Source organism: Tympanuchus pallidicinctus, unplaced genomic scaffold, assembly GCF_026119805.1.
Source record: "Tympanuchus pallidicinctus isolate F22 unplaced genomic scaffold, pur_lepc_1.0 scaffold14, whole genome shotgun sequence".
Taxonomy (NCBI): Eukaryota; Metazoa; Chordata; class Aves; order Galliformes; family Phasianidae; genus Tympanuchus; species Tympanuchus pallidicinctus.
Genome location: NW_026294659.1, coordinates 16,474,176 through 16,493,420, shown reverse-complemented (window position 1 = coordinate 16,493,420; position 19,245 = coordinate 16,474,176). Strand labels below are relative to the sequence as shown.

Below are 19,245 nucleotides of genomic sequence, written 5' to 3'. Positions count from 1 at the left end.
CTCTGTTCATTCTGCAGCATTTTTCTTGGTGTCTTGAAGCTTCCTGTGCCGTTGCTGCGAGAGACAGAGCCACCTCTGTTAAGTACAAAACTATCACTGAAAGTTAAAATAATTACCTACAGAGAGAATGTGTGTTTCTTTCATATAATTAGACAATATGCCCAGGTGTTTAGCACCAATGCATCTACTCCTTAATTGGAAAAAGTCAAGGACAGATACTAATTAGCAGCATTAATCAAAAGCAGAGGTCTAATGATAATTAACAACACATCCCCACTACAAATCCAGTACCTTGAATACAGGGTGTTCCAAACTGCAAAATGAAATGACCGGAGCTTTACGTGTCTCCCATTCCAATTGCAGATTTGGCAAAACTACACATTATTTCCCCAAACTAAAGAATACCAGTCAGAGCTGCAGATTATGTTATTATAATATTAACAGTGATTTTCCTGGGCTCTGCTATGCCATTATGTGATTACTTACAAGAAGGAAAATGTTGAGGGAAGGGAAACTGCAAAGCAGTGAGGCTGAAAGCCTGAAACCACAGGTCTCTGAAGAACAAGACACCACAGAAGCACAAACAACAGCCCACATCTGTGAATATCATTTCCCATGTTCACCCCAGGACACAGAGTAGGGGACTGCAGTTCCTCAGAGCTGTGCAACTTCTGCCTCCATCCACTTTCTCTTTTCTCATCTACTCAGATGGCACGAGGCAAAAGTGAGCATTTTATTGATTCAAAAACTGGGGAAAGAGAGAAAATCTCCACATCACACAAACAGGTGGGCCAGGCATTTGCAAATAAAGTGTCCAAATTCTGACAGAATGTGTGTGCTGAAAAACCCACAGCTGGACGATGAAAAATTTAATCATATTTTTTCCAATGTTTTAACACTCTTTACTCACATGCACGTGTGTAATTATTTAATAATCTCCTTTATTTCACTCAACTAATTTGTGTAATAAAGGCCGAGGATGGATGTCAGTGCCTGCATGGCTACAGGAACTTCTAAGTTTAATGCCCCTATTTAGCAACTGTACCGTGCTTTGTGTGCATTGCAGGCTGAATGCAGCACCTACCACAAAAGTCCCAGGGACCTAAACCCCAAGCTCACCAGAGGCTAAAGTTTATCAGAGGGAAAACAGAAATAAAACCCCAAGATATGGTCTGAACTGTTCTTCAAATCAAGGTTGTAGTTATTCTTCATTCTTCCGCAGCAAGGACAGCTGCTACACATCCTCCTTCTCCCTGAGGATTAAAGCAATGGAGATGGCTACTGACACCAAACAAATCATAGAATCTCACAGAAGTTAACTACTCTGTCAGCCTGCTGCAGCTCCAACACAATCTTTGTATTATTTTGATATTTCCATGTTATATTCGTGTTATTTAGCCAAGAGACAAAGCAAAACAGGGAAAAGATAAACATTCACTTCGTGTGGTGTGTGAACCAAGAATAATTGCCATCGACGTTGATTAACCTCTAGGGACACTGCTGAACTTAAACTTGCAGACGGGGAAATCCCAGCTGATACATGCTATGCTTTGAGTAACACTCATTACATGTTTCTACGTTTGTATTTATCTGAGAAAACTGTGAAAGTAATGTTCCCATGCTGGGAATAATGTGCTATCATATGCTCCCGGATTGTGCAGTGTCTGAAGCTCACTACCCCTACCAGGTCCTAATGAAAGCTGTTCCAAAAAAAAAAAAAAATCATACTATTTCTCAGAGAACAGCAGCCTCCAAAAGCATTTGGTATTTTCTAGTTCAGTGCTATTTATTCAGATAAAGATACTTCAAATTGTTAATGAATATCCATCACCAGAGACTGAGTTTTGCACTGCCCTACTGAAGACCCTACTGGGTTAATTGGCTTCACAGAGGTGACATGATTTCACTTAGAACTTGGCTGAACCAGCTCTACCTACATTGCCTTAGTTATTACTTAGTTATTACACTGCAGGCAGAGAAGGCTACAGGCCAGGTACGAATCTTGCTGCCAGTGCAATGCCACAGCATATCCTGACTCAGCTGTGTGATGTACCACGGCATCAAATCCAATTTGCCACATATATTTTATAAGCAAACTGTACCAGAATTTCTTCCAAGGCTTACTCCATGGCTGGAAATGGATGTTTCACTGGAGTTCTGTATTAAGGTTCCCACGGCTGTTTTCATTATATTCAGTGTTGTTGGGTGATGATACAGAATTGTCTCCAGGTGCCGGAAAAGCCCACTGTAGAAATCACTCTAAACAAAAGAAAACATTCTGTAAATGACCTATTTTTGTATTATTTTATTTATAACTACTGAGTGCCTCAGTTCTCCTTCCCACTGCTTCCCTTCTCTGCTGGCTTCTACCACAATTCCACTTCACAGGGTTTCCTCTCACCTCATTTAACACAGCAGAAGCCTGTAGCCAAAGCATGGGGTCACGTGAAAGTACTGCCCAGCATTGCTTTCTTATCTGTCTTACAAAGTTACACAGAAATGTAACCACACTTTTGTTAACATGCCAATGTGGGAGCTTCCAATACTGATTAGCCAGCCAGAAATGAAAGTTCTCTGTTTTCAAACACAAGCCAACACATTCAACTCCCCAGAAAAGCTGAGCAAGTGCTTCCAATCTTTAGTTCTTCCTTTTCTTTCAGACAAAGCATACAGGACAGACTCTGAAGTGAAAGGCGTTGACTGGAGAGTCAATGATTCCTCTTCAACGTACCCGTTTCAAAGGAGGGACATCATGTTCCCACTTCTGATTCTCCACGTAATAATACATGGTGAGATCTAACTAAATTTTGCAGATAACAGATGCAAAGATTCAATCTGTTACCTGCGTATCCTTTCAAGACAGCAATTAAGGTTTTTTCAGGTAGTGGTTTCAAAAGAAAAGTTTAAGGTTCTCTGGAATAAACAATGTTGAGAGGTAGTGTATGTCATCTCTGCTACAGAAGCATCTAGAAATCCCAGCTAGGAATCAGAAATCAGCGGCAGTCCCCTTTTATATCCATATGAGTGATGAAAGCTACCTTTTCCAAAATAGAGCTCATTACCTGAGTGACTCACCGTGCACAACAGGCAGGACACAGTGTGAGGCACAGAAAGCTAAGAAAGCAGAAACTGTATGGTGAAGCACTGGCACTGGTTGCCCAGACAGTCAGTGGATGCTCTATCCCTGGAAACAATCAAGGTCAGGCTGGACAAGGCAGCATGGAAAAACCTGACTTAGCTGTAGGTGTCCCTGTTCATGGCAGAGGGGTTGGACCAGGTGATCTTTAAGTGTCCCTTACAAATTAAACAATTCTATGATTCTGTGATTCTAGAGATAACAAGAACCTATACAACACAGGTGTAGAAGCATAGGCAAAAGAAAGTCAAATGGATAACCCATCATCTGCAAACATGAAACTGTCTTTCCCTGGGTAGATGAAAAGACACTGGATCTAAAAAAGGGAAAGGGAAAGAGAAAGGGAAAGGGGGAGGAAAAGGAGAACAAAAAGGAAAAGGAAAAAGGAGGAAATCTCTCTCATTTTAAGTGTGTTTGTCCATCATATGTTAGAAGGTTTGATGATACATTTGAGTTCTGCTAAGAGAAGTCTCAACCTTCCAAACTGCTCATGAAACACATCTCTAGAATCTTATTAAGTCTGAGAACCCAAGTAGGTCTATACCCAACTTTAGTGGAAGCATCTCCTGAAGTACTTCTGAAGTGCTCCGTTATCTTTCCCAACACTTTTTCCTAGAGAAATAGCATCACCTTCAGGCCAAAAAAGGCTGCATTCCAATTTGTTTAGTCAGGAAAGACTTAAAAATTGCTTCTCAAGCCTTGCTAGGTTTTTGTGTTTTTTTTGATCCTATACATGAGTATACAAACATTTTTACTAGACTGTATATAGTTTTTTTTTAAGGAGATATATTTCCTAATTTTGGATTCACTAAGGTTTCAGAACAGTCTGAGCAATTGGGCTCAGAACAAAATAAAAATAGAAAAAAATGGAAATATAGCAATATAGCAATATAAATAGACATAGCAGATGTAAATAACCAGGGAAAGCTGCTCTTTATCCAGCATTCATCCATGCTGTACCGAGGCCAGACAGAAGACTTATGGATGATCAGGCAATATCACTGGAGACAATGAGGGAGGCTAGTGAGAAACATGAAGAATTATCTTTAAAAGATCTTTATGGATCATAGTTTGAACTATATTTATATTGATATTTATAGTCTAAAGAATTACAAACTATATTCATAGTTAAAAGGAGAGAAAAGGAGTGATCAGGAAAAAAAAGGGGAGAAGGGAATAAGTAGAGGAAAAAAAAGTGCAGGTGAATTTCAGAGTCTCAGCTCAAAGTGCTCAGAGACCAAGAGATCTAGCCAGTAAATTCATGTCATGTGCAGGAAATAGCAGCAGATTCAGGAAGCTTCTGCAAAGATGGCAGGAAATTAGAAAGACGGTTCGCTACACATAGTGCTGATAAAGCAGTTAACAAAATATTAGAAAATCATAGAATCATAGAATGGCCCAGGAAGGGATCTCAAGGATCATCAAGTTCCAGCCCGTCTGCCACAGGCAGGGCCACCAACCTCCAGATCTGATTTTGACCAGGCTGTCCAGGGCCCCATCCAACCTGTTCTTGAGCACCTCCAGGGATGGAGCATCCACAGCCTCTCTGGGCAGCCTGTATCAGAACCTCACCACTCTCTCTGTGAAGGACTTCTCCCTGGCATCCAATCTGAACCTTCCCTCCTTGACCTTAAAACCATTCCCCCTTGTCCTATCACTGTCAATCCTCATAAAAAGTTGATTCCCTTCCTTTTTATAATCCCCTTTTAAATACTGGAAGGCTGCAATGAGGTCTCCTTGCAGTCTTCTCCAGGATCAAAAAGCCCAGCTCCCTCAGCCTATCTTCATAGGAGAGGTGCTTCAGTCCTTTGATCATCTTTGTGACCCCTCTCTAGACCCTCTCCAACATCTTTCCCTGGGGGCCTCAGACCTGGACACAGTACTCCAGATGGGACCTCACAAGAGCAGAATAGAAGGGGACAATCACCTCCCTGTCCCTGTTGGCCACCCTTCCTGATGGAACCGAGGATACCATTGGCCTTCTGAGCTGCAAGCACACACTGCTAGCTCATGTTCAGTTTTTCATCCACCAGGACCCCCAGGTCCTTCTCAGTAGAGCTATTCTCAAGTTCTTCTCCCTCTCTGTATATGTATCTGACCCAAGTGCAACACCTTGCACTTTGCTATGTTGAACCTCATTAGGTACACATGGGCCCACCTTTGGAGTTTGTCAAGGTCCATTTGCATGACATCCCTTCTTGTCACATGTAAACAGCCTTTAAAAAAATCAGTGCTTAGCAGAAGTGAGACAAGAAGAAAATAAAAATTGCAAGTTATAGGACCTATAGTTTTGCAGAGGTAGGATCTGAGTGAAGTATTCAGAAGGATTGCTAAGATTCATACTGCCCTTTAGTTTTCTTTCCTGAGGCTGCTTCCAGGTAACCTCTCAGAAGTCAGTTTGGAACTGGAATTTTTCAACTCTGAATACTTGGACAATTCCGAGAGCCCTTCAAAAATGGAAATCCAAAACAAGCAATATTGCCATATGTAACACTTGTCCCATGAGATAAATTAATGCCGCCATGGGCAGGGCTGCCCCGGGGCCCCATCCAACCTGGCCATGAGCGTCTCCAGGGATGAGGCACCACTGCTTCTCTGGGCAGCCATGCCAGCGCCTAGCCACCCTCTGAGGAAAGAATTGCCTCCTAAGTACAAAGATCTTCTCACGAATAACCCTCACAACGCTCGATAAGAGTTATATTTAATATATTCTGCTGTCAGGATGCACTCGCCCAGAGGACACCTCAATCATCTGCATACCCGCTAAAGGATGGGCGCAGCAGCACACAGCCCTGCGCTGAGGACAAAGAGGCCACGAAGGAGGAAGGGCACCGTCAGGGGCTTTAGCAGCTCTCTGCGAACACTTCCCTCATGATTAACAAATAAACACAGAAATCAAAGGCACGGCTGAGTTGTTTGCGCGAAGAAACCGAAACGAGCAGAGCGGGGCGGGGCGGGGAGGGGCGGGGAGTCGGCCATCGGCATCGAGCAGCCCAGCAGCGCAGCCGGCAGCTGTACGCTTTTCGTCCCGCCCCGAAGCGTCGCTGTGGCGGGGCGGGCCCAGCCGCGCTCCCTGTGCAGCGTAGCGCCTTACGGCCCATTTCGCCCTTAGCGGCACCATGGGGCCTTCAGCGCGCGGCTCTGATTGAGCCCGGCGGGGAGACGCGGGGAGCCGTCGGGCTCGGTTTCCGCACACCGTAAGGATGGCGCCCGCTACGAGGTACGGCTACGGAGATCCCCGTTATGGGCGGAGCCGGGACGGCTCGCTCTGGTTGTGGGCGTCGGAATCGCGCCGTTGGAGGGAGGGAGACCCCAGCAGCACGGGCTCTAGGGTCGGCCGCAGGGGCAGAGCGTGCGGTGTCCCGTCCCAGCCCCTGCCTCGGGGAGAGGAATCTGCGGGGCCAGCTGGGCTGCGTGCGGTGAGAGAGGGGGGGCGGGTGTTTCCTGGAAAGGCCGCTTCTTTCTGTTTGCGTCCTGTGGGTCGACATCCGCGTCCCCAGCAGCTCTTTGAGGCTGAATCAGAGCAGCTTGTTGCAGGGCCAGGCTGTGCGCTCGGGACCATCGAGCCCAACTCCGGGCTACATGCAGTGTCACCAGCGTTCAAATCCTTTATCTGACAGTGTTGTCCAAACGCTCCTTGAGCTCCATCACTGGTGGCCGTGCCCACAGCCCCGTGCATCCCGTTCCCCGCCCACCGCCCTGTGGTGCAGCCCCTTTCCCTGACCCCCAGCTGCCCTCCCCTGACGCAGCTCCATGCCGTTCCCTCGGGCCCTGTCGCTGTCACACAGAGCAGAGCTCAGCGCTGCCCCTCCGCTCCCTGTGAGGAGCTGCAGCCGCCGTCAGGCCTCCCCTCAGCTCCTCTGCTCTGCGCTGAGCACAGCGAGGGACCAATTTGGTCAGCTGCTCCTCGTACACCTCACCCTCCAGACCCTTCACCATCTTTATAGCCCTCCCTCCTCTAATAGTTTTGTGTGTCCTTCTTGTATTGTAGTGCCCAAAACTGCACATGCTGCTTGAGTTGAAGCCTGTCAGTGTAGAGCATAGAACCATTAAGGCTAGAAAAACCACTAAGATCCCCCAGTCCAACCACCAGCCCACCCCCCCACGCCCACTGCCCACGTCCCTCAGTGCCACATCCACACGGCTCCTGAACACCTCAGGGACGGTGACTGCACCACCTCCCTGGGCAGCCTGTGCCACTGCAGCACCGCTCTTGCTGAGAAGAAATGTTTCCCAATACCCAACCTGAACCTCACCTGGTGTGACTTGATGCCATTACCACTCATCCTGTCGCTGTTACCTGGGAGCAGAGGCTGATCTCCACCTCACCACAACCTCCTTTCAGGTGGTTGTAGAGAGCAGTGAGGTCTTCGTTGAGCCTCCTCTTCTCCAGACTGAGCAGTTCTCTTGCTCCTGTGGTTTCTGTAATAAAATTGGTTCATATACCATACTGCCTGTGTAGGATTAGAACATTCCTTTGCTGACTTCCATACATAAGGCATCTTTTCCATGTCTATCTACCCCTCTCAGTATTCCAATATGTAGATTTCTATAAATAAGCATGCAGTCTGCTTGTTTCAAAGAATATGCTGTGTTTTCTAATTCCATGGCATGAAGCATTTCTAAAATACAAGCCAGTGATTTTCAAAACTTCAGAAATTGCTATCATTATTTGTTTTTTTCCTTGATTGGAAACAGTCAATTCAAAACAGCCTAGCCTGAACTCAAGTTAAAGATGAGCTGCCTCTGCAAATGAGATGGAATTGCGAAGCTGAGTTTTGAAAGTGCTGGAGACTTCAAGCAGCACCCAGGAGTACCCAACCCAGTTACTGTGTTGGAGCTGGCTGATGAGGTGAGTTGGGGCTGGAGTCACGGGTATTTCCCTGGCTTCTTGCTCAAGGTTGCTGAGGCTATAAGAAGTGACAAAAGATAATAACAGTTCTGACAGAAATGAATTTCCACTACTATTGATTAGTTTGCCAAGGACATATAGATTTAAGCAGCTATGCAGACTGGAAGAGCAATGTGTTTGGACACATTTTTCTTCTGTATTCTAAGGTGCTGAACCATAGAATATGTAAGAAATATTCAAGAGTACAATAGCTATTCATGACTGTATATTCTGCAAGGGTCTGTGGTGGACCAGTTATTGCATAATTCCTTAAAGTCACTGTGAAAGTAACATTGTTTTCTGTGTAGTTTCTGGACAAAGCTGGTTAGCTTGTTGAAAACAGAAAATATATTTTTTCTACTTCTGAAATCTGTAAGCTTGATCTGAATGGGAAATTCAAATTATTTTTTTCTGTATGATTTACTAGTGCCAACAATAAACAGACTTGGTACAAGTTGGCAATTAATTGCTTTCCAGCTTGCTGATATCAGTGACCAACTTTAAAGACTGGAGTTCAACTAGGTGATCTCCAGAGGTCCCTTCCAACCCCTATGATTCTGTGTCTGTGTAACTAGTAAATCATATTTTCTTATCCATCACTTCTAATTTTGATTGAAAAGGGGAAAGAGGGCATTTTAAATCTCCAAAATATTCTTCATGCTTTGACAAATAAATACAATGAACCAAGCTGAAATGAAAAAGAACCTTCTTTTCATCTGTGGAAGAGTTTATTATTTTGCAATTATGATTATCATTTGCACAGATACAGGTTCCTGACACTTAACCAGTGACTTCCTATAGTCACGCTAAAGCTTTGAGTGGAGGAAGAACTGCACCTCAGATAGGCAAATTGAAAAAAAGAAAAACCAAAAATCCTTTAAAATAATGTGTTGAGTTAGAGCATAATATGTGCTTTGTCGCAGTTTTAACTATTCTACAAAACTATTTGTTTTGCACAAATAGTCATACAATGCTAGAGGTATTTATTTTCTTTGAAATTGTAAGAGCCCTTTTCATTTGAGGAGGGGAAGGGAGGGGAGGGGAAAAGAAAATTGATTGTCTGTTCTAAGAAACACCATCCAGGATGATAGCAGTGACTGTTTCAGTGCCAGTGCCTCTTCCTCCAGGGTTAAAATAATTCTTTGTATGTGGACCTCATTTTACTTACAAGTCATTCACCAGTATATCTGCTGAGTGTGATTGTTTTTAATATATCTGCAGGTACAGGAGCAAAATGTTTATTTTACAGTCAGGAGGATGTATTTCTTTATCAGTATGGAAACACTGATGGGAGGAGCACTGCGTTTTTATCAGCTTGGTAAGTTGCTAGTAGTTTTAGTTCAGTGCTGGCTTTTCACTGTGACTCCTCCTGAGTTACTGAAGTAAGATAGTGTGATATTATTAAGGAGTTCTCTCTAGAATAATTCACAGACTCAAATATCTCATGTATTGTATTCTGAATACGCCATTCTACAAATAAACCTGATTTTCCCCTTAGAAAAATACTGCTTTGAAACAATGCACTAATTCTCTAAACATCCAGTGAGCTTTTATTGGCTACATTGTTTTTCATGTCTTGCCATTTTTGGTTTTTTTTCCCCTAAAGACTCCTGGTGAGGTTTCCGAGTTGGCAAGCACAACATGGTTTGTTAGCTGGGACATGATGGGAGTAGGAAAGAGTTCTGATACTTATGTTTTCCTGGTTGTTTCCCTTTTATAACGAGGCAACGTACTAAACTATGGGGGTTTCCAACTACCTTTGTTGATCATGTTTGTTGAAACAAAGTTACTGAAGGAGCTTGATTTCTAGAGGAACAGAATTTGTTTTGGAAGGGGTGAGGTATTTAAAAATCAAATACAGAGAGAAAATAAAAACATCTGTGTCAACAGGAATTCCTTCAGCAAGACAGCTGATGTGAGGTGTCTGGGATAAGAAAGAAAGGCAAACAACTGTTTGCATTTCATAATCCAAAGAGGGTACTCACTGGAAGTGTGTCATTACTAGAGCCTGTGTACTGATGCTGTGTCCTCAGTGTGCTAAAGGCTGTGTGATTACAAATCTGGGCTTGTGTTCAGGTAACAAATAACAACAATTAAAGTATTGCCTTGTTATTCTTACCCACAGGTTGTCTTTTGGGTGGGTGATTTGTTACTAGATTGGAAGAAATGAATTGTTCTAGTTTTAATTGCACATCTTGAAGGGGATGTTTATTATTCAGTAACGATGTAGAAGAACAAGTGCAAAAGGAAGACATACAAGACAGGATGTTTGTGGTGTGCATGGCAAAATTAGAGAGAGCATTTCCTCTCCTCTAGGAACATATTCTTTTTACATAGGCAACTCAAGTTTTAATCTCTTTTGCATCTAATTTCAGAATGAATCCTGGGAGTGCAGTTTAATACTTGTAAGACTAACACCCTAAAAGCCAGATTTGCAAGAGACACTTGCTTGGCTAAGTATCCAACCCAAATGATGTCAACAGAATTGGCACCAAAGTGTACTTGTGTGTGCTGCTTTGTGTGCATGCCCACTGCTCCTTAGAGGGTGATTTTAAGGCACTTTTGCAGAACCGTAAAGATTCTAACTAATTTAGTAGGAATTTTTTCCTCTTCTCTCCCAGTACTACCTGCAAACATAGGCAAGGAACAGAAAATAACTGATGCATTAGAACAGGCGTGCATAGAATGTTGCCCAAGTATAGCCTACTGAATCATAGAAACACCAAGGTTGAAAAAGACCTACAAGATCATCCAGTTCAACCATCTGCCTATCACCAATAGTTCCCACTAAACCACCTCCTTCAACACAAAATTCAAACGTTTCATGAAGACTTCTAGGGTCAGTGACTCCACCACCTCCCTGGGCAGCCCATTCCAGCACCTGACCACTCTCTCAGAGAAGTAGTTTTCCTAATGTCCAGCCTGAATCTCTCTCAGTGCAACTTGAAGCCATTCCCTCTTATCCTGCCACTAGCTACACAAGAGAAGAGGCCAAACCAACCTCACTACAACCTCCCTTCAGGTGACTGTAGAGATTGATGAGGTCTCCTCTGAGCCTCCTCTTCTCCAGACTGAGCAATCCCAGTTCTCTCAGTCACTCCCCATCAGACTTGTGCTCCAGACCCCTCACAGCTTTGTTGCCCTTCTCTGGACACGCTCCAGAGCTTCCGTGGCTTTCTTGTAGTGAGGAGCCCAAAACTGAACACAGTGCTGAATACAGAAGTACAATTACTTCCCTGCTCCTGCTAGCAACACTATTTCTGATATAAGCCAGGATGCCATTGGTAGAAGAAGGGGAGAGTTCATGCAAGGCTGGAGAACAGGATGGAACATAAGTCTGGTAGCCATCCTCTGATCACGTAGGCTATGCAGGCAAGATAGCTATGCTTCTGTCACTTCCCTCTCCTTATCTATGCCTAACAATGTGCAGCCTGGTACTTGTGTCAGGGCCTGAGCTTTGACTGGAAGTTATCAAGGAAAAGAGAAAATGCCGCCTTCAGCAAAAACACGGAGACTGTACAACTGGTAATTAACATATTAACAATCCCTCACATTTTTGGGAATTGAAAGTGATGTCTTTAAGAATCAATGGAAGTTTATCTGCTTTTCTGTGCAGTCATGTGTTTTTCATACCCCTGCTTATATTGTAATTTGCATACCTTGTAGAAGTTCGCCCCCCCTTGCTTATCAAAGCAAACCACATATTAAAAAGAGAATAAAATCACAGTGCTGGGGAACAGCTTTTGGAGCTCCCCTTACCCTTTGGGCCCCATCCTGCAACAGACATATCAACAAGACAGGTAGTATAACCTTCCCTACCCTAATTTACCTTCCTTGGAATTTGTATAACCTTACCCAACCTAACTTACCCTTACCTACCATAATTTGCACATGGCTATGAGGTCAGCACTGCCTGTGCTGAAACCAGGGCATGGGGAGGGCACAGGGTAGTGCTAACTCAAGGGATGGCAAATAGCTGTATGCAGTTTGGTACACTGGCTGAACATAGCTCTGAGAACAGAAAAAAAAAAAAATAATAATAGGCAGCTATGCTGTGTGTTTTGATAAAGGAATTTGAGAGTAGGTTTCAAGATTGACAAAATCATCAGTTTATGTTTGCAACTCCATTTTCAGTTATCATAAATACATTACCTGCCCAGGCATGCTAAAAGGTTGGACACCCATGCGTTAGGACATACAGTGCGTCTGGGACAGAACAGTTCCCAAGATGCCTTGCTTGTAACATCTGGCAACTGCTATTCTGAATACCTTGTAGTTTACCTAGTAGGTGTATTCTGGTACAGTGTTTCACACAGTCCTAACATTTGTAGATCACTATAAGATTGTTTTATTTTTCATAAAGTATATCCCATTTTCTTTTATCTATTTGGGGTGCTTCTTTCTGTGGCACAACTCATTGACACATGAAGCAATTCTGTTATTTGTCACAGTGTGACACCTGACAACCTCCATCCTGTACCAGAGTGCTACTTTGCTAGTTGCCATACAAATGTGAAGTAAAAAAAAAAACCAAACACTCTGCATGCTACAGAAGTTACCATTGCAATCAGTATGAAAACAATAAATGAACATGTTGAAGTATTAGTCAATGTAGTTCAAACAAGGTATCAGGCTAGTGATATTTTGGGAATATTGTGATATTTTGAGAATCTAGATTAGAGAATGGCTTCTTGCAGAGCTTATACAAGAGGATGTGGCAATCTGGAATGTCAGAGTCTGCAAGAAGACTGGGTTGAGAAGATTGCTCAGACAGCAGGCCTGGTTGAGTGGCTGAATGTGGTTTTAACCATGCCTTGTGACAGAAGAAAAAAAATGTTTCAGCATTTTTTTTGTGGTTTTTATTTTCTTTTGCAGGCAGAGAACAGAATTGTGGAGACAGAGTTAGAAACACAGAGTAGTGCTATAGGAACAGGGCATGAGCTTTGACTTGGGAAGGAAAAGCTACTGAACTAGAGAGGAAGCTTGTAGGATTAGTTTACAGATATTGTAAAGTATTGGATGATCAATAAGCATACAGAGAAGTTAGGCTAGTAAGATTATCATGTTGGAAAAGATAATCAGAGATAAATGGAAAGTGCTCAGCAGTGTTGTAGGCTTGCAAGAAATTCTACAAGGAGCAGTCTCCAGAGAGAGATCCTTCCTCGCTGGCAGTCAGCCCTTAAATGGGTCTAGGAGAGGTGTAGCCAGACCTCACCCCTTCCAATCACACAGGTGAATTGCCTTCTCTTGTGCTCCCAGGTGATCAGCTGGCTGACTCAGTGCTCACCTCAGGTGATCAATCAGAGGTTCAGGCCACGATCCAACAGTTCCCATACAGAGTTACATGAATTAGGTGGCTGAAAACAGACATCTAATGCCAAAGATGTATATCTAGCCTTGAGGATTCCCCGTGTTTAGCAAAAGACATCAGTCCTTTCATTACTGAAGATTAGTCAATAAAGTTCTTCGTTTCATTTCAGAAAGGATATAAGATTCTGACTTAACATGGTATTTAATAGATAAATTGACCTTAAAGACACCATTTGATAAGTGCATTTTAAGTAGATTTGTTTGAACTGAGTCTTGGATCTCTTCTAGTGAGGATCAACAGAAGCATGAACCACAGCTAGTTTAAAACAAACCTGGCTCCTAGGAGCCATGAACTATTTGAATTAACGACAATGGTTGGAGAAGGTGCCATCCTATACTCTGATAGAAGGAAGGAAGGAAACAAACACAGAGAAAAGCAGGCGGAGGAAGTTGTGGAACAGAGAGCCCCGTAACAAAGTTAAGTCAAAGGACTGCAGAAACACTTCCACCAAGGGAAGACTTAGTATTGTCTCTGACTGTTGTGGATTAATATTGCCAATAGTAAACTAATTATCAGGTATTGTAGACGTGCAAATCCACTAATACGTAGTTTAATTTTCCAGCGTTCGTCAGCATTCTGTGTGCAGCTTGTTGCAGCAGCTTGCCTGGTAAGAGGCTTCTATTGTCTTTCCAACACTTTTCCTAATACGATTCAGAAGACTTGCATGTTCTCACCAAGCAGCATCTTACAGCTTCATTCTTCTAGAGGAAAGAACTTAACTGACAGTCCTTTGCGTTGTTGCTGTTGTGCAGAACTCACTGTTCTGTTTTATGGTTGCTTTATTTGGGGGCAAATTTTGGTCTTCTCTAATCAGGTTTACTGATTAGATTTGCTGCAGTTTCAAATTTGTTTGTCTTTCATATTGATGATGATGATGGTGATGATGATAGGCTATTGTGTGTTTTCTCTTCTTTTTTTTCGTTCCTTTTCTAGAAGAGATTCCAAGAGGGCCACTTGATAATCTACAAATGACATCTAACAACTTTCAGCACATTTTGTCCTGGCAGGCACAAAGTGATCCAGCCGTGCCAACATACTATCGTGTACTGTACAGTAACCGCAGGCAAGTCTTACTTCATAGAAGACACAATTTTTTCTTTGTATGTTTATCAATTCAAAATACTCAGCCTTGTTATTTTTTTTTTTCTTTCTGTTTTTCCATTCCACAAAGATGCCTTCATATAACAGAAGATTCAAACAGATTACTTTGGATTTTTAGTTACTCTTTATTTTGGTTTGCAGCAACCAGAAGATTGCAAAACAGTGTTCACGAATTGCACAACCCTTCTGTAACCTGACAGATGATTTTGAAGTTGTGTCTGATGAATATTTTGCATTCGTTCAGAGCTTTGTAGGAACTGAAGTGTTCAATTCCTCGTTTCTTCGTTTTTCACCAATCCATGATAGTAAGTTCACTTGTTCATTCCAGTTTTTTGTTCCAGTTAGGTGTAAATGTTCTGCTAGCTTTACAATAAGGCAATAAACTATTTTTTTTTTTTAACTGAAATATTATTGGTACTGAGTGCACAGTGTATATTTTTTCCATGTTTTCCTTTTCTTCTTTCTTTTTTTGAACAGCATTCTTGGGACCTCCAGAATTTAATATCAGTTCCTGTCTACGTTGCATAAATATCACCATAAAGCTGCCACCTACTCACTTAAGAAAAAATGGAAAGCTGCTATCTTTATCTGATATATATAACTACCTTTATTATGAAATAACGCTGAAAACAGTTGATGAAGAACATAAGGTAAAGAATTTTTGTTTCTATTTCTTTCTTGAGACAAGAAACATAGAGAACATAAAATGGCTCTAATGGTCAGCAGATCCACACAAGTGAACAGAAAATACTTAGAATAAATAAAAAATTATCTTGACTTCCTTATACTGCAGTGTAGCAGGCCTAGAAAGGAATACTTGTTGTCCTGTATCCTTACAGGGACTGGGGAAAGGGATTGGAGCTTAGCTATGACCCATAAGAAGATACTGAAATAATGGGGGACAGCTTAGTGTTTGCAAGCAAAACTCAGTTAAAGGCTGCAGTCTCTGAGTGTGTAAGTTTGCTGTAGAAACAGAGGAGATAATCCATTCCCTGTAACAAAAAATAGTGAACTGAAATTCACAGTTGTGCAGACCTTAAGTTAAAAAGGGAGGCATTAGCACTGGGGCTGGCACAGCACTGGAATAAGCTGGCTAGCCAGAGAGCCAACTGCCTGCACTGGAAGCTTTTTAGGCATAAAGTGAGCATCTTGACAGCTAGAGCAAGAGATGAAGCAATTGCCTAGGTAAAACACTGAGTTACTGGGTCAGTTTTTCTAGCTTCACATGTCACGTTCTCTCTTTTTAGGTGAACAGTTAACTTTAAAACACTCTCTCTCATAACAGAGGCCGCCTGAGAGAATCACTGAAGAACTTTTTAGTACAGTCATTGAAGAATTGTATCCAAATAGAAATTACTGTGTGTCTGTTATGGTCGCTGCATCTCTAAATAAACATTCCATCCCATCAGCCTGGAAATGCATAACTACAGACTCTGTAGCTGAGAAAGGTAACTATGCTGTGATGCAGACATTGCTTTTTGCTTTGATTAGGTACCAGTGGTTCCTTTGTACTTAAGAAGATTTACGAGTCGATTCTAAAAATACCAAGAGAGAAAGTAGTTACAAAGTGATAAACATTATGGGGATTCATAAAAATACAAATATTAATATAAGTATAAAACCTCATTCATTTGGGGGCTACAGATCTATTGCTAATCCCACGCACGATTCTAATCTGCACTAACTGCATAAATGGTTATCAAAGGTGGTGTAATTTCTCTAGTTTCTGATTCTAACTTGAAATTTACTCATCTTGACCTGTAGGTGTCCCTTCTATCCAAAATTATTCTGAGATTTTAAGTGGCTGTTCTGAATGTGAAATATGAAATGTGGTAATTGAAAACTTCATTCATGCTTGTTTGTTTTTTTTTCACTTGCAGATTATCAGAGCATCACAATTGCTGTTGCTGTGTGTTTTTCACTTATCTTAGCTGTCATCCTGAAATGTATGCATGTAGGAGGTTATATTCTTCAAAAGAAATCACTTCCAGATACCTTGGTATGTAATTTTCATATTAACCTTCCTGGTTCAAGCAGGAAGCTTGCCATATAAAATTCCTAAGTATATGTATTAGGTACAAGTAATGTATGTTCATACAAATTTGCAGTTTGCTTGTATCAAAGATAGCCTGTAGGCTACTAAATCACACACACACACACACACACAAACTCTTTGTGGTGCACAGAAGCAGGCTACCCCACATAAGAGAATTTGAAAAGCCTTTGAAAATTGTCTCATATATGTAAATCTTTCCCACTGCATATGAATTCCTTGCAATATATCTGAACCAGGACAATTACACCAAAACAACAAAAAAGGGAACTATATAGCTCTGGAAGAAAACTTACTCAAGGAGGGGATTTAGGCAAACACAAAGAAAGCAGTACCTGCATCAGCTCCAAATACTAAGCTATTTTCAGTCAGCTCACTCAGTTATAGGGTTTTGCATAAGTCCATAATTAAGGCAGGGTACTGTCCAAGGCTGTGTGCCTTGACTTGCATTGAGGGCTGTCAGTTTCCAAGAGTGGAGAAGAGGGAAAAGCCCTAGATGCCTTGACTTCTGCAGAAAAGCTGACAATGTGGCACAAAGAGAATAATTTGTTTGACGACCTCGTGGTTGGGGTATTTTTTCAGACTTTTCTGTGAGTGTGCCAGTTTGGCTTATAGTCTGTTGTTTTTTGATTCAATTTGTTCTTTTAGGTATTCATGAAAACATTTACCTATTTACCATGTACATTTGAATCTGAAGAAATAGCCTCTGTAGAGATCATTTATAAAGAGGTTAAAAAAAAGGCAGAAGGATCCATTGGGGCTGTCAGCAATGAAGATGACAGTGAAAGCGATGACAGTGACAGCGATGTCATGAGTAACCATGACTACACGAGGCGTGATATCGTATGTAGAGCACCTCAGTCCTCTGACACGTCTCATGTGTTTGTGCAGCACTCTACAAGTAGTACATGTGATGACAGTAGCAGCCGGGTGAGTCAGAATCCAGATGATGACCCAGAAGTCTTTGAAGAAAACGAGCTGGAAGCTGAAGAAGAGAAAGACACTAATAGTGAGTTACTCAGTCCTTTGTCTAAGGCAAATTGTACCTATTCTCTTAGGTCAAGGAGCAATGCTTGCTTTACCATAAACTTAAAATCTGTGCTTCTGGGAATCTCTGAAGAGACCACAGATAGTTCTGCAGCTCTCCTCTCTTCTCAAGAAGATGCTGTTGACTGGCAATGTGCACATGCTGTTGAATCCAAACTCCTTGATGACATAGAAAGCACACAGAAACCGCATCATCTAAACAGCTCTGATGTGTGGCAAAATTCATCTAGTTCTTCCAGTGAAAGTGACTCATCGGATTCAGATACGGACCCAAAAAGCGAATACATACGAAGATGAATAACTGGGAACCATTATTAATTTGTAGCATACCAGTAGATATTATCTAACTTAGCTGTTTCTGGACTGAACATACAGATCTGATCTTTTTTAATTTTTTTTAACATTCTGAAAACATATGCCTAAGTGCCAGAAATACACAGGCCTTATTTGTAACAAATATTTCTGTGACCTTTCTGGGTATGATTCAGCTTATGTTACCTACAGAAGAATGAAAAGGACTGTTAGGATGTAGCAGAAAAAGGGGGTCATTATTTTGTTTTGTGGTTAAATACTGTATTATACACTTTAGCTGTAACACAGTGAATATTTTCTATAAACTTAAGTGAAGAGTTAGCTTATAGAATGGGGAGATGTGAGCGGCCTGCCTTTTAGCTTGTCTACTTTTTAGTTTGAAAGGGCTCTGCTACTGTTCTTTAGCTCTGTTGGTGCAGGTTTCAGAGGAAACTGTTGCTGGCTGGATCACAGCCTGAAGGGTAGAGCTGTGTTCAAGTCAGTGAACTGATTTCTAAATTCACAGAGAGAAAGCTGATCAAATGAAATTGTGGAGGTGTGGGGAGATGAGGTGAAAGTGCCCAGGAAAGAATATTCAAGAGTTCTTACTGTGTATTAAGGCATTAAAAGTATACCTTTTTAATACAATTTTGTGTATTTACGTACTATTTTTTAATGTTTATATGACTCTTTCTGCTGATCTGCTCAGTACTTCTCCCATCAGTTTCTGGCTGGTGGTGTGTCTGGCAGTCATTCTTTTGACTGGGGGAGCTGAGAGTAATCTCTACGCTGCTGTACCACATTGTGCTGCTGTACTACTTCTAAGAGATTGATGCACAGAAACTTCACAGCCGAGTTTTGTTACCATTAAGTCAGGGATTCCATATTAGCGGCACTGGGAATTGGGGATATTTCCATCATAAGCACTTCAAAGATGACATCACAGAATCACAGAATGGCCCAGGTTGGAAGGAATCTCAAGGATCATGAAGCTCCAACCCTCCTGCCACATGCAGGGCCACCAACTTCCACGTTTGATACTAGACCAGGGCCCAATCCAACCTGGCCTTGAACACCTCCAGGGACGGGGCATCCACAGCCTCTCTGGGCAGCCTGTGCAGCACCTCACCACTCTGTAAAGAACTTCCACCTGACATCCAACCTGAATCTTCCCTCCTTCAACTTAAAACCATTTCCTCTTGTCCTGCAGTTATCAACCCTTTCAAAGAGTTGACTCCCTTCCTGTTTGTAGGCTCCCTTTAGATGCTGAAAAGCTGCACTGAGGTCACCCCACAGCCTTCTTTTCTCCAGGCTGAACAAGCCCAGCTCCCTCAGCCTGTCTTTGTAGAGAAAGT

General features: G+C 42.2%; 1 protein-coding gene and 1 long non-coding RNA gene across 2 annotated transcripts; one reads left to right on the top strand and one right to left on the bottom strand.

The window, feature by feature from the left end:
* Window positions 1-923: 923 nt before the first annotated feature.
* LOC128076365 (uncharacterized) lies at window positions 924-2,254 on the bottom strand. Its single transcript, XR_008204362.1, has 2 exons — window positions 2,103-2,254; window positions 924-1,253 (listed from the first exon to the last, which is right to left on the bottom strand). It is a non-coding gene; the product is annotated as an uncharacterized LOC128076365 (long non-coding RNA).
* A 4,085-nt stretch (window positions 2,255-6,339) lies between these two features.
* On the top strand, window positions 6,340-18,538 carry IFNAR2 (interferon alpha and beta receptor subunit 2). Its single transcript, XM_052674372.1, is given in 10 exon segments — window positions 6,340-6,430; window positions 9,249-9,307; window positions 9,309-9,345; window positions 13,961-14,005; window positions 14,332-14,461; window positions 14,641-14,804; window positions 14,977-15,149; window positions 15,785-15,947; window positions 16,380-16,498; window positions 17,201-18,538. Coding segments are annotated over 10 exon segments (1,677 nt in total). The 3' UTR covers window positions 17,897-18,538.
* Window positions 18,539-19,245: the final 707 nt, after the last annotated feature.